At 43.0% G+C, this 14,489-nt stretch overlaps 1 protein-coding gene across 9 annotated transcripts in view; it reads right to left on the reverse strand.

Moving 5' to 3' along the window:
* Window positions 1-14,489, reverse strand: part of CUX1 (cut like homeobox 1) — a 276,733-nt gene that overhangs the window by 122,124 nt on the left and 140,120 nt on the right. For all 9 annotated transcript variants that reach the window (XR_011682422.1, XR_011682420.1, XR_011682421.1 and 6 more), the window contains exons 7-8: window positions 13,935-14,011; window positions 13,135-13,201 (exon numbers count right to left, since the gene is read on the reverse strand). Coding sequence is in view for 6 of the 9 variants with exons in the window: in XM_071448039.1 (XP_071304140.1) it covers window positions 13,135-13,201; window positions 13,935-14,011 (144 nt within the window). In the remaining 3 variants the exon portion in view is untranslated. The remainder of the gene's footprint in view (window positions 1-13,134; window positions 13,202-13,934; window positions 14,012-14,489) is intronic.

The following is a 14,489-nucleotide window of genomic DNA, read 5'->3' on the forward strand; positions in this document are numbered from 1 at the left end:
TTCTGTTAGTCCCCACCAAACTTGTACTCTGCCACCTGCAAAATTATCCTGAGGGTGACAAGGTTGTCACTTCCAGCACAACTATCCTACAGAACTGGGTTTCCAGGCTCTAGGGAATGAAGGATATGGGGGCTTTTCCTGACTGTCATTTACCCTCAAGTTCAGGCCAAACCCCTCACTTCTCCTCCAGCAGATCAGCACAAAATGACAGAATGGCTTGGGTTGGAAGGGTCCTTAAGGATCATCTCACTCCCACCCCCTGCCATGGGCAGGGACACCTTCCATGTGCTCAGGGCCTGGTCCAACCCAGCCTTGAACACTTGGGTCACTTTTTGTTCATGCCAGGTGCACCCTCTGCCCGGAGGCAGGAATTTTACCCCTTTGAGTCAGTCCCTAGACCTCTCCTAGGGTTTGGCAGAGAGGTGAAGGATCCCACAGCCTACACACCCTGTGGGAACCACCCCTGGAATTGCAGCCCTTGGCTGGAGCTCTTCCCACCCAAGGAACAGCTCCTGCCACCAAGGCAAGGCTGAGTTTGCATTTAACCAATGGATTAGGGCTCATCCATACCCCAGAAGGGTTTGTTTGCTCTACTGGAGACAAGTTCTGATATGAACTGGCAGACAATGCACTGGCTGAATGCAGGAACAAAGAGGCTCTTGGTGTCTCCAGCAAGTTAGGGACAACACTAAACAACTCCACTTGTAAGCAGAACATTATTTTCCCTGATATCATACACAGAAGCTGCTGTTTAATTAAAACTAAGCTGCTTAAGCCATTAAACTGGCAAATGGCTGTACCAAATGACTTGTCATTGTTAGCATTCCAGCAGCAGGAGTTGTTTGTTGTCACTCAGATGGCAACTTCCAATGCTAATGCACATTTCCCAACTGGCTCCACAGATCTAAACCAGCCCAGGACAGGGAAGTTATTAAAAGTGCTGCTGCATATTACCAAGGAGTACCTTCTTCAAAGACACCCACATCGTGTACTCTGCTGCAATTTAATTATTTCAAACTTCTGCCCTAGAAATATGAGCCATTCCAGGCACTCACTTGCATTTTAAAAAGTAGAACAATCACTTCTGTATCAATTCTGGCTTTGAGCCCCAAGTTTAAGCAAGTCCAGATACAGCCTCCTGATTTAGATCTTGCAGATCTCAGCATCAAAATCTATTATAAAAAGCATAACCTACTACAGCAGCTACTTTATTCTTATTACATGCAACTAAAAAAATAAAAATAAATTTTAAAAAATCAACACTTTATCTTGGGTCAGTAACAAAAAAAAATATCATTCTGGCCATGCAGACAACCTTCAAAGCCATGGACAGTGATCATCCAGGAGTCCAAGTGGAGACATTCCAAAGGACTCTGCTTATCACTTGGAATTGGGTCAAGACAGGGAGCACCAGGCAGAGGTGTCCTGGAATCCATGGCAGGACACTCTGCCTGTTCTCCTCTGCAATCTTCCCTTCCCTAACTGGGAAGGACTGTGGTGAGGAACAGAAATGGTTAAATGGAATTTGTCCATCTTTTTACTTCCTATGAGTCATGTTCCTCCACTCTACCAGTCTGCATATAAAGATCTGCTACAATAATAAATAAATATTTCCACTTTGGCTCAGTAAAAGCAGAGGACTCCCACAATAAAGCACCACACAGGTAAAACAATGAAAAAAGGGTAAAATGATTAAAACTGCCCATCCCAGTAACCTGAGGTGGGGCAGTCAGTGGTAACACAGCATTAATATTATGGCAGATGCCATTTGCATCCTTTTCCTTTGGTGTGGTCTCCAGGAAAGAATATTTCCATTCACCACAGAATGACCTAATGGATGTCCAAATGAATGATCAGCAAATGCATTTTATGTGCTTCTATTTATGTACCTTTATTTTCACAGCTACAATGCAAGCACCAGAGCAGCACTTCCACTCTCCTACCCAAGGGCTGAAAGACTGCCCACATTAATGAAGTCTGGCCTTACCCTGTGTGCCCTTTGCACATATGGCACAACTGAGTCATCCCCCTTGGTTTAGGTAGTGTGCTTGACACAACAAAAATAAGATGTAGAGCTAATTACCACTACAGCAATAAAAACAGGAGTGTCCTTTTCATAAGCCAGTCTCAAACTGAATTCCTATCAAAATCCAGAGGTTTTTTTATAGAAATGAAGTTAATAGATACCTAGAATTACTGAATGAACCAACAGGACCTCTCTGCATTTAGCAACAAACCTTGAAAACCTTAATCTTGTGAGTCAGTAATAACAGTGGAGGAAGCCAAGCCAATCTTAGGTCTATAATAATAAGACAAGCTGTTTAAAAGACCTCCTCTGAAACAAATGTGTAAATGTCTCACCAAGGCTGAGATGCTGATTTAAGATTAGACAGTGTAAATGTACTTATTTTGGTACCAGTAAAGAACAACTTGTGTTTCTCATTCACAAAGGTTTAAGGCAAATGGTTTAACAGCACTTGAGCACAAGCTCCTCACTAAGTCTTTCTCCAAATGCCACTGACACCTCTGCCTGTCCTGTGCCCCAGCTAATTCTCTGTTTTATCCTATCTCTCTGTTCTATTCTCTCACCTGTTCTATCCCAATTTAAATACATCAGGCTCCTTCTTCATTGTCAAAGTTCAACCTACAAATACCAATTTTCCCTTGACAAAATCCTGCCAAGGTCCCCCATGAGGCCAGTCCTGGCTGTGACACTGCTGCCAAAAAGAACCACACAGGAAAAGCCCAAAGGCTACACAGAGAGACAAGGGAGGATTTTGAGAGCAATATTCCTCCAGATAATGCATTAGGAGTGGTGTTGTTTCAGAAGGACTGATACAGAAAAGCTGATGACCAGCACTGCAGCACTAACTGAGGAAAAGCAGAACTATTATTGCCACAACTACAGAAGAATAAAAAGTCCAGACATTAAACCAAGTCAGGTGAAGAGGCAGCTTTACAGCAGATGAAATTCAACACTGACAAACATGTGCTAATGCCCTGAAGAGTATTTGGGCTACTTTTCTCCACCTTTGGGCCCTCCACTTCTCACTAGGCAAATCAGGAGATGGACTAACAGAACATCCACATCTAGTTAAGATCACATTCCAAAGAGAGCAAAATCCCCTCGGATGGACTATCATGATTCACTGCATGAACAGCTAAATGATCCAATCTGGAAGAGCAGGAACCTATGGCAAATTCATCTCCATGATGCATTACAGAGCTGATTTAATCTTTTTTCTCTCTCTGGCCATCGAGCCTGGGTTGTTATCAGAGCCCAGACAGTGGGCAAGACAGGGTCCTTTTATCCACTACAGAATGACTGCAGTGTTGTTGAGCCCAGGAAAAGGGAAGAGCCTCAAAAATTCCCACTTTTAAAAGAAGGAAAATATATCCTAGATAATTTTGGGAGTCAAAATCCCAGCTGTGTGGGTGCATCTGGAACCTTTATCCCATGTGTGCTAATCTAGAGGGAAATGAAGTGCTACACCCTGGGTAAGGCAGGGGTTAATTCCAACTGCTGTCGAATGCCCCAAGTCTGTGCTCTGTTCATCAGAGCATTAAATCTGAAAGCTCAAGAGAGTAGTGCAGCCGTGCTGCAAGGGCTATGTTATAAAGTTCTGCATTAAAAATTCATATCCTAGGCTTGCCACAGTACTCTGCTCTGGCTGAAAGGAGAGCTGGCGGGGAAATATTAGACACCCCACTGTCTTTCTGGCAATTGGAGACATTCCTCAACAAACAGCACCTCAGGAAGGGAATGAAAGGGCAAACAAACCGTGAAACAAATCAATGAGTTCAATTATCTCTCTCTCTCTTGGAAAGGAAACTTTTCATTTTTAAGGCTGTTTCATGAAATCTTTTAATGACGGCCCTGCACACGGGTGCTGGGCACTCTGGCTGCAGAGCTGGCTGCTTGGTAGGGCTTTTTATTTGTTTTACATGAGACACAGATTCCCAAACACAGAGGGTGAAACAGAGAGCAGGGTATAGGGATCTCTCTGCAGAACAAGAACTCTGCTTACCCTTTACATTACCACGACCACGTGGGATGAGAGGCTGTGGAAATTGTTCCCACTTTCCCTGAAGTGTCTCCAGCAAATAGTGAATTTAGATTTATTAAGATGGTTAGTTACTCCATGGTTAAGTTATGTGCTCCTCACTACTGGTTAAGGCTGTGTGCATTTCACAGCGATTTATGGCAGCCCAACTGGTGGATGACACAGTTCACAGTGATGGAAATGGGTGGTATACTTTTATGAAAGCCATATGTGCCCCTCAGGTTATCTGTCTGATGTATTCAGGCAGGTTAATAATCCCCATCCCATAAATGAGGAAATACATAGGAAATGAAACATCAGTAAATACAATTTCTTGAGGAAACCAAGCAAAAAAAAAGTTACCTGCCCACAATCATCCCCTGCAACTCTGCTTAGCACCAACTGTAATAGAAAGATTTCCTTTTCCCAGAGCTGAAGTTCAGCTCAAAGGAAGGGAAAGGAAGAAAATAGAAACCATTGGACAAAAGTTGCCATGGCACTTCACCAGTATTTTTTTATATATATATATACATATATGAATATATCTGGTTGTTAGTATAGCTGAAAACCCAAGTGACTTCAGCTCAGCAATCTGGGTTTTGAGGGGCTCAGCCCCATGAGGAGGGGCAGGAGGGCAGAAATTCATCCAGAGGGTGCAGTCCCCAGGGAACCCAGGAGATTTATGCCCAGCACAAAACAAATCAACACCAGACTAGCCTAAAGCCCCTCACTAATAAAAACCTGTGTGGGGGAGGGAATAACCCCCCACTATTCAGCTGAAAGTTCATTAGTTCCATGAAGGAATGAAGACAGGCTGGAGAGCTGGTGATCACCAGTAACCAAAGATCAGCTATTAAAAGGCACTGAAAATCTGCTCCAAAAGGTTAATAACCCCAAGGCAGTGCTTCAGTCAAATTTAATTTTTGCTCAAAATTTCTTACAAACAGGCACTTAGAGCTCACAAGCAAGACTTGATCAGCTGGGGTTTATTCTGGGTTTCAAGCAGCTGCAGCCAAGCAAATCAGGGGAAGCAGAAGTCCTTTCCTCTGTGTACTGCCCTGATTTCCCAGTTGTGATCCTTGCTGTAGTACTGGTTGCCTTCCAGTGCTCCAGCCCCTGAGCAACCTCCCTGTGACTCAGTTTCTCAAGGTGTTAAAACTCTGAGAGGCAAAGCACAAAATCACAGCCTCTGCTCTGTTCTGCTCCTGCAGGAACACCAGAGAAGCGTGAAGGGTTAATAATCTCAGGCTTACAGGATTTGTGTATTATGCATTTGTTTATTTAATGCTTTACATGAATGCTAATGAAGTTATTAACAGGCCTGCATGTTGTCTATTGTTTTTCTTGGGTTTAGTGTCTGCACTATCCTGCCTTATCCCTTCTGTTCCATGAGCTGGCCAACACCCAGCTCTTCCAAATCCCTGAATCAGTGTTCTATCCTGGATTCTCAGCTTCCTGATCAAAGGCAGTATTTTTTAAAACTCATTTGTTAAAATATTATCTTTTTAAAAAATCTCATCAAGATAAAGCAATTTTATTTCCCCCACACCAGATACCTTCTGTGACACAAAACTGCAATCCCACATGGCCTTATTGTCTTTTAATTAGATCAGAGATATGTAAATGAGACAATATTTCTTAGGTCCCATTAAGTGATGTCTCCAGGAGGATCAGAGGGGGCTGAACCAGGCAGGACACGCTCCTCTGACATCCACACCCTCACACTCCAACTGCTCCTCAGGAGAGTCTGATTTACTGGAAGTTCCACTGATTTATGGCCTTATTGCTGCCAGAACTGCCCCAGGTCTGAGACCAAACCCCCTTTTCTCCTGCAACCAGGGCATGGGATGAATGCAGGGTGCAGGTGCTGGGGTGACTCCTCCATGTCCAATGCAGACACCTCCCTCCCAGCCCTGCCTCTGCCACAGACACGAGGAAAAGGGCTCAGAGGAAACTCAAAGAATTATATGGGAGTGGGCAGGAGAAATAATTGGGAGTTTTAGAGCAGGGATGACCTGTACAGCAATTCAGGCACAGGACTTCATTCTGTAGCCTTTAGCCTGAGAAATGGGAAGACCCCTGAGCTCCCAACATCAACAGTATGAGCTGATGACACAAATCAGAAATACTTTTTGTTTTTAAAGCAGCTGTGGAAAGGATAATATCCCTGCTTCTGCAGTCAGGTGGCTGATAGCTGGGGCATCACAGCAACTTTTAAGGCAGGGATGGGTTTAGACCTACCTACATTTAGGTGTAGGTTTAATGAGAAGCTGAAAAACCTTGCTAACGAGGGAACAGCATAGGGATACTTCATTAAGGTAAGCTGTGCCAGATGCAGCCTCTGACAGTGATGGCTCACACCTTCCTGTTCTTGGAAAAGGCAAACAAAAAACCCAAATGAAAGCACTGGGGGAATGTGCAAGTTGTCAGTATGAAGCAATATGGGACTGGGGAGCAGGGCTGCCAGCCCTCACAGCAAACACCTGGCTCTCCAAAGGGACAGGAGATCCAGGCAGGAGAAAGAGGCTGTTTGCCAGGACACAGAGTTTGAGTGCCTGGGATCTCAGTGAGTTTCCTGAAGTTCCCCTCTCGCTCAGGACGTTCTCATCTCTCAATAAATGGAGCACACTGCACCTTCCTGACTCATTTCTCTGCCTGCGTGGGAGTGGGAAAAGCAGCTGGAATCCATCCCTGGAGCACAAGGAGAGTTTCCAGTACACACCAGGGCAGGAAATCACCCATTAAACACGTGGCCAGGTAGAGACAGGCACTGCAGCACCTGCCAGTGGAACTCAGCAGCTCCTGCAGAGCTCTGCTTTGGGGTGGGAATGGCTGACCCCACGGGGCAGGGCCCCATTGGAAACAGCTGAACCATTTGGTTTTGATGATGCCAGGGTTTCTCTGCTCCCCCTGCCATGCCAGCCCTGCAGGAGCTGGAGCAGGCACAGCCACGTGCCCTCCTGCTGTCACAGACAAGGCCCCTCCAGGAAGCAGTTCTGCACCAAAATAACTCTGTTGATTTGCTACTTTGCATTGTAAAAAAAAAATAAATTAAAAAAGAGACTGTTGTAATTTGCAGACACACATGAAAGAGCTGTGTGGAATCCAGGCTCAGCTGACTGGCAGATGCAAGCCCAAGGACCTTGTCCCTGCTGGGGGCAGATGTGCCTCTGCCAGGAGGTTTTTCCTTCCCTCTGACTCGCTCCTCTTCCTCACACAGCCCTCCCAGACACCTTCAAAGTTCAGCTGCAGGTAAAGGGACCTGCTGAGATGAGATGGCTCAAAAAGCTGCAATGTCCTTTATTTGGCTGGCCTCACAGGAAAGCCAATCCCTGCTGGAGGCTGGGATTGCAGGACACACTCGTGCTCCCTCTGTTCCTGGAGCCAGCCTGGAGAGGTCTGGCTCCACAAGAGCCGGTGGGGACACACAGGACAGGGACCCAGGGACACTCCTGCCCCTTGTCACTTCACACAGATCCTCTCCATGCAGCTGCAGTCCCATGGAGAAGCCCTGGCTGCACCCATGGCTGGGATGACCCCCAGCCTGGCTGGCACAGGAGCCAAAGTGCTTTGCATTTATTTAAAGATTTCCATCCAAGGATCTCACGTCAACCCAAGGTTACAGATAACAGGGTGATGACTAGAATATGCTGGAATACCCTAAGGCTGTGTTTTTCTACTTTGGGTTGTTAAATAACACCAGCTTTTAGGCTAGACTAGAAAAAGGAACTGAACAGTCTCACTGGAGGTTAAAACACAAACAAAATAAAAGGCCTGAGAGGACCTAGGGCACTTTGGTGCTGTCAGACAGTTACATTAACTAATTTGCAAGCATTACAAGTCTAACAAAAGAGGCAACAGAGCCCAGCTACAGCACGAACTCCTACTGACTCCAATGGCTCCATTTACATGGAGTTCTCAGAAATGCAGCCTTAGAAATGAAAAATGAAAATAAATAACCCTTTTGTCAGTTTGTGGTCTATCATTTGCATGTCTGCATATTTCTAGACTCCAGCCAAGGCTTGACTGTTGCCTTTGGGCATCAACCACACTCCTTGTGCCTCAGTTTCCCTATCCAAAAGTAAAGGTTAATGCCAAGTGTTTTACAGGAACTTTGAACTCTCTTCCCATACAACTTTGCAGCTTTTCTGGCGTGACTGCAGGCTGAACCAAAAATGTGACAAAAAAGGGCTGGCTTGCACATGGGCTCCCAAGCCCTCTTTCACACCAAAGCTTTTGGTCAAAATAAGAAGCAGATCTCCAAAGTGTTTCCATTCATCTTCACGTGTAGGTTTTTAAGCAAAATATCAATAGTGACTTTCAGCCTGGTGAGTTTTGCATAAGGCACAGTTAAAACTTTGAACCTCAAATGTTAAATGCAGACAGAGCTTACTGTAAGACTCAAAACATTCAATTTTTTTTCTCTCTTTTTTTTTTTTTTCCTTTAAAAAAAACAGTTTTCTGTAACATCTTCCCTGGTTTTTTATCCTCTCATTGCCACCAATCCTGGGGTTTCACTGGTGGCAGTAGGACAAGGAAACTGAGGGAAAAACTCTGAAAAGAGACATGGCCTATGAAGTTCTCAATCCCCTGTTTTTAGGGAAATCACTTTAAATACAGCAATAATTCCAAAGCTGAGCATTAGAAGTTAATGACTCATCAAAGGAACAGGAAATAGGAAACTTTAAGACCTTAAAGGCACAGCAAATAGAAGCTATTTCATGTCATGTCCAACACTACCACTCTAACTACAGTACTTCAGGCTCAATGGGGGGAAGCAGCATTGAGACCATTTATCACAGTAATTATGTGATGCTGGAGGGAGCACAACTTTATTTTTTATTCAGTTTGACCCTGAGCACCATCAAAATGGAAAACTACAAACATCTAAGAAGTGATATATTGGCACCAGCCACCACTTAAACAAGAAAGATTTGTTTAAAAAAAAAAAGTAAATAATTCAATTCTCACTGTATATTGGGAATTATTTCCCTGAAGTCCAAGTTAACTGAGATTTGCCCCAATATAACAGAAGATTTTACATGAATACTTCAACTCCACCACGTAACTCCAGGCAGAAATAACTCTTCAGGAATTCTCTAAAACTTCTGGTCCCCTGTCTCCTAATCCTGCACTCCTTCCATGCTGAAGAGCACATCTGCAGAACTTTATTTTACACTGATGCCTGAAGGACAGGTCTGTTTGATAATGTGGAAGAAAAGCATAGTTTACCCCAAAGAGCCAAAAACCACAGGCATCTCCTCCTGTTCCCATTGTTCCTCCTGTGTCACCCTTAGCTGTGCTGCCAAAATAAACAATAATCAGTCTGATCTATGGAAGGACAACAATCCTCTGCCCATATACTGGAGGCAAAATGTTTTCCTACAAGTTATTGAAAGTAGCTGTGTTTGGATGACAGCTTCAGTAAATATGAAAAGCTCTTTCTCCCTTGCATTCCTGTGCTACTTTTAGAAGGACAAAAAGTCTGAATCTTACAGAAAATCCACTGGTAGTGACTGACAACCTTAACCCAAACATTTTCTGGTTTGTGTTGTTTCTGAAGGTTTTTTATTGCAGAACTGGGGGGAGGGCAGGGGGGAGTGGGCAGTACCAGAAATCCTCACAAGACTACTTAAAGCTGGCTGGTGAAAATGGAGCATTTCAGTGAAATTCGATATTTTCTTTCATCAAAGGCAGGGAGCCTCAACCCACATGTTAACAGTAATGTAACAAGCCTACTGTATGTGCTGCAACCCAAGGTCCTTTTCCAATTAGAATTCACTTAGGTTGGGGGAGAGCAGGGGTCGGAGCAAAGAGGTGGCTCTGGAATTGATCTAAAGCTGGAATCCAACCATTCCAGCTGGGAATCCCAAGCACTTGCTTGGATTCTGCAGCAAAGCAGGAGTGAAAGAGCACTGTCAGAGAGAACAGTTTGTCCCTGGAAAACTGAGGAAATGTATACAGAATGTTTCTTTTTCTACAAAGAAAGAAAGTAAAAGGAAAGTCTGTTGTGCTAGAAAAAAACCCAAACAACCCCAATATTCTTTAATTTTGCTGAGACTCAGGTCAGAGTTTGCTTTTCAGTTCCAGGTCTGATAGAATCTCCAGATCAAACTCATTAGTGCTGGTTAAACCCAGTTTTGCTGATAGAAACGTGTGGGACAGCAAACAAAATCAGTGTCAGGCCTCGAGAGAGGATGTGCCTCTTTAATTGAAAAAGGCAGAGTAATCATTCATTTATTTAACCCAGAGATGATTATAATCTGAAAACCTTGAAATCCTCTTACACAACAACTGTTTTGGCAAGCCCCTCTGTGTTCCAACAAATATTAAACTGTGCTTGCCATTTGTCTAAGGAATCTTGTATTAATAAACATGAAGAAGAACACTTTTACCTCCCACACTCAATGACAGAAGAAAACAAAGACCAGCTGTATTCATCAATGGATCCTTGTTCTGCACATAAAGGCTAATTACATTTTACTTCAAGCCTACACATGGAAAACTTTGCTCCTGCCATCTTGTCAAAGGCAGCTTCTGATATTCCAGCTGACAGACTGCAATGACTGCACATAATAAACTTCTTTTTGTCATTAACACCTTCAGTGCCCGGCCCGGGGCTGTGCTGGGGCTCAGGGAAGGGGCAGGGGCAGCCCACACCCACCTGCTGGGAATTCTGTATATGTGGGGATGACAGAATTGCACTGGAAACTTTCATTCCAGCCACTGATCTCATCTGAAGGTGCCTGCCTGTGCCTCTGTCCCTCCTTTTGCACGTAGAGCACTTTGAATGGGACATTGTGAAAAGATAAAACAAACAAGTTGACATAATGATTCCCAACTTTTCAGATCACCACAACTGGGCTCCAGGATAAAATCCAGACTCCTTAATGCGGATAATGAAGACTTCTCACTCTGTATTTCTTCTGCTTCTTGGGGTTTTTTTTGCCTTGTTTGAAAGATTTTCAAAGTTTCAAGTAGTTGAAAGACAGCTTTATTCTGAGACTGAAAATCTTAAAAGCACTGTTAGCTTTTAAATATTGACAATTATCTGTTTTTTTCCTGAAGGCACTCCAATTCATCTGCATCAAATAAGCGTCTGTAAAACTAACAATTCTGGCCTAAGATAAAAATCACATGTTTTTAAAACATAAAATTAAAATTGGCAATACAAGTAGCTTTTCAGACTTAGATCAAAAGAGGGCTTCTTTTAAGAAAAGAATCAAACTGTCTTTCACCCTTTTTATTGGTGTTTTTTCAGCCTTTCTCCCCGTTTTTACAATTAAAATAGATGACTCAATTTCACTGTCTACATTCAGTTCCCTTTTCATGTTCTTCTAGATTTCCATATTGCAAAATTTGGGCTCCAAACACTACAGACAACTGTTGTTACGCAAGAACTATTCCTGCCATAAATATCCAAAACAATGATAAAATATTTCTGCTGTTATTAGGACCTACAAGTTTGTTTTCACAGTACATTAGGCTGGGAGATAAAGTACAAGCTTAATGGCTGCTTCAGGATTCAGCTCCATGACCACCATATTCCAGACCCAGTCTCCATAATCATTCTGCTACAGAACACAATAAACATCTTGTTAACTGCAGATGCTACTAATTTTATGTAATTCTATATAAATTAGGTAAGAGTCACTCTCAAGATCATATAAAAACCAAGTATTTCTATGTGAATCTCCCCAAAAGATTGAGATTAGAAATGCAAACAAATATTTTAGAGAACAGATTTCGTTCAGTGTAAGATAAATTACAGCACTTAGGGAAACAGTATTAAAAAATGAAGCACTCTGCAAATAAACACATTAAAAAGGGTGAGAGGTTATTAGGTTCAGTGCCTACAAGCACTGATCTCTGCCTGTTCTCCCAGAAGTGACTGCAACATGAAATAACAACAACAATATCAGTTATGTGCAGGAAAAAACAAAGTCAATCTGCAGGAATTTAAGGCTCCATCTGAACCAGCTTTTGTTTACATCCCTCAGAGAGGGATGAATCAATGAAGGAACAAAAATAGTTTTGATCCCTTTGCATGGAGCTCATCTTACATGGAGTTCAAAGGAAACTGGACTTCCAGAGCCAGACCAAAATTCACCTGAAAGATTTTCCTGAAGGACAGAAAAGGTGTTTAAACCCCAAGTGCTGATTGTTAAAACTACCATGGGCTGAATTTTGTGAACTCCAGCTGGGTTCTCAGTGGGGAATCAGATCCTCAACAGCCACAGAACCACAGGATAAGAAATTTGAAATTGGTGCCAGTTTGACTGGTTTTCAACCCTGGGCAGTGGGCACAGGGAGGTGACTTTGAGTCCCAGCCCTTCCCCTGAGTGTCCCAGCCATCTACAATGGCTGCTTCATTCCCATCCCATTTCCAGACACTGAAATGACTCTTTGTGCTTAATCCCACTGATCATGAGAATTCCTTCTCATCATTAGCTTTCCTTAAATATGAAGGGTTCAAAGGAAACCAGCAGCAGTCTGTCTCTTTTGTTGTTCCCTGCCCTGATGGTTAATAAAACCACAGGATAATTGGAAACAGTAGCTATTAACAAGACAAGAATATATATTTTTAAGACTACCTTCATGTTCTACTTGAAAACAAGGAAAATCTGCCCAAAATGCTGCTCTCTGTAATTAGGGGTGAACCTGACAGAGCAAGGACTACTACCCCAAAAGCAGAAAGAACCAGGGTGCCTAAGAATCAAACAAAAATCCTTTACTAAATGAAGCTTTGTTTCCACCAAGATGGGAAGATCACAATGAATACCTTATTTCTGAAACTGCTCTATTTCTAAATAAAATACAAGAGATAGAAAGGGTAAGAGATACACAGATGAAGCACCCGAGAATGAAACCAGGAATGCAGCAGTGTGTGTGTGCCAGAAGTGTCTTGTTGGGGAGAAGAAAATATAAAAACTAATACTCTCTCCATAGGAGGCCAAATTATGACCATGTTTTCCAAAAACTTGGATGCCTGAGCCTCCCTCATCTCATCTCTCTCCAACAGACAGATGCAAAACAAAAAAATCAGTGATACCCTGAAGGAAGACACAGAAAGAAAACAGGGAAATCTTACTTTGCAGTAGTTTCTTCATCGTATTTTGTTTTCAGATCAAATAGTTCTGTCCTGGTTTTTTCCAAGGCTAAAAGGCATAAACATGAAGCATTACAGTACTGAAATAGCAGTATTCAGTCATAAATAAGGCTGTACATCTCCTGATGAAAAAAAAAAAAAATAAAGCTATACACCTCCTTAGCTTTATCCTTCAACCTAGGCAAACCATTATGGCTTAGAAAAAACCATAGGGTTTTGGCTTTTTTCACAATTTCTTACAGTATTTCTGTTACATTGCAAAAATTTCCAGTTTCTGCTTAATCAAGCTAGACATTATTAGTTTCTTATTAAGCTGGCTAAACTGCTTATTCCTTTGAAATACTTATTGCAGTAGCTCAAGGAATAACATTTCTTCTGTTCTCATAGTAAATAAAGCCAAATGTGTCCAGACCTGGAATTTTGAAGTGTGCAGAGATGGAAATGAATGGCAAGTCATAGCAACAGGCAAGAAAGGGGTTCACACAGCTCAGCAGAGATATTTATCACAGTTTGGACATGTGTGGAAGCAGAACACACATGGAGGGTGAGTTCCATGGCCTGCTGTAATTCCAGGGATGCTCTGTGTGTGCTCCATGGCCTTTCCCTGTTATTTGCCAGCTCCAACAGGAGTGCTTGCTGTGATTCACAAAGCACATCTGAGCTCTGCTGGACCTCCCTGCACGCCAAGAGCTGCTTCACACCCAGTCCTGACACACCCAAGGATCCCTGTCCTCTCACTCCCACCTGATCAGCTGGAAAAGGTCACTAAAGCCTTGCCAAACCTGTTTGCAGAGCTTGAACTTTGTGCTCGGCTTCCTCCAGCTTCGAGGCTGTCGACATCTGGGTCTCCTGCAATTTTCTGTCAAGGGAAGAGGAGAGGTGAGAGCAGAGCAAACAACTCATCTGTGCCTTGCAGATTTGGGGGATGGAGCCATTCAATGTCTCAACTGGAATGAGACAACTGCCAACACCACACAGGCTTTGAGGTGCTTCTGTGGGACCCATAAATGCTGTCACTTTGGGAGATGCTGCTCCTACTTTGTGGTCCCACTTATTAAAATTTTAACAGTGTAGCCACCTCATAACATAAGCTGTGAATGTTATAAAGAGTTGACTGCTATATAAATGACAACTTCAGTGGAAGGTTTTCTTGAGCATAATTTGTTTTGGAAATGTCACACACATTGAGAAAATTGTCACCAAGCACCCTCTGTTGTACAAAGTTAGTACAAGAAGAATGATACATTTCCATTTTAGTGTCATAATGAAGGAATTTGTTGCCATAACTGATAGAGTGAATAGATGCAGCAGCTGTTTCATCAGAGCTGTAATGGGTG

The sequence above is a fragment of the Agelaius tricolor genome, unplaced genomic scaffold (genome assembly GCF_023055355.1).
Source record: "Agelaius tricolor isolate 1412-34295 unplaced genomic scaffold, bAgeTri1.0.p SCAF_25, whole genome shotgun sequence".
Taxonomy (NCBI): Eukaryota; Metazoa; Chordata; class Aves; order Passeriformes; family Icteridae; genus Agelaius; species Agelaius tricolor.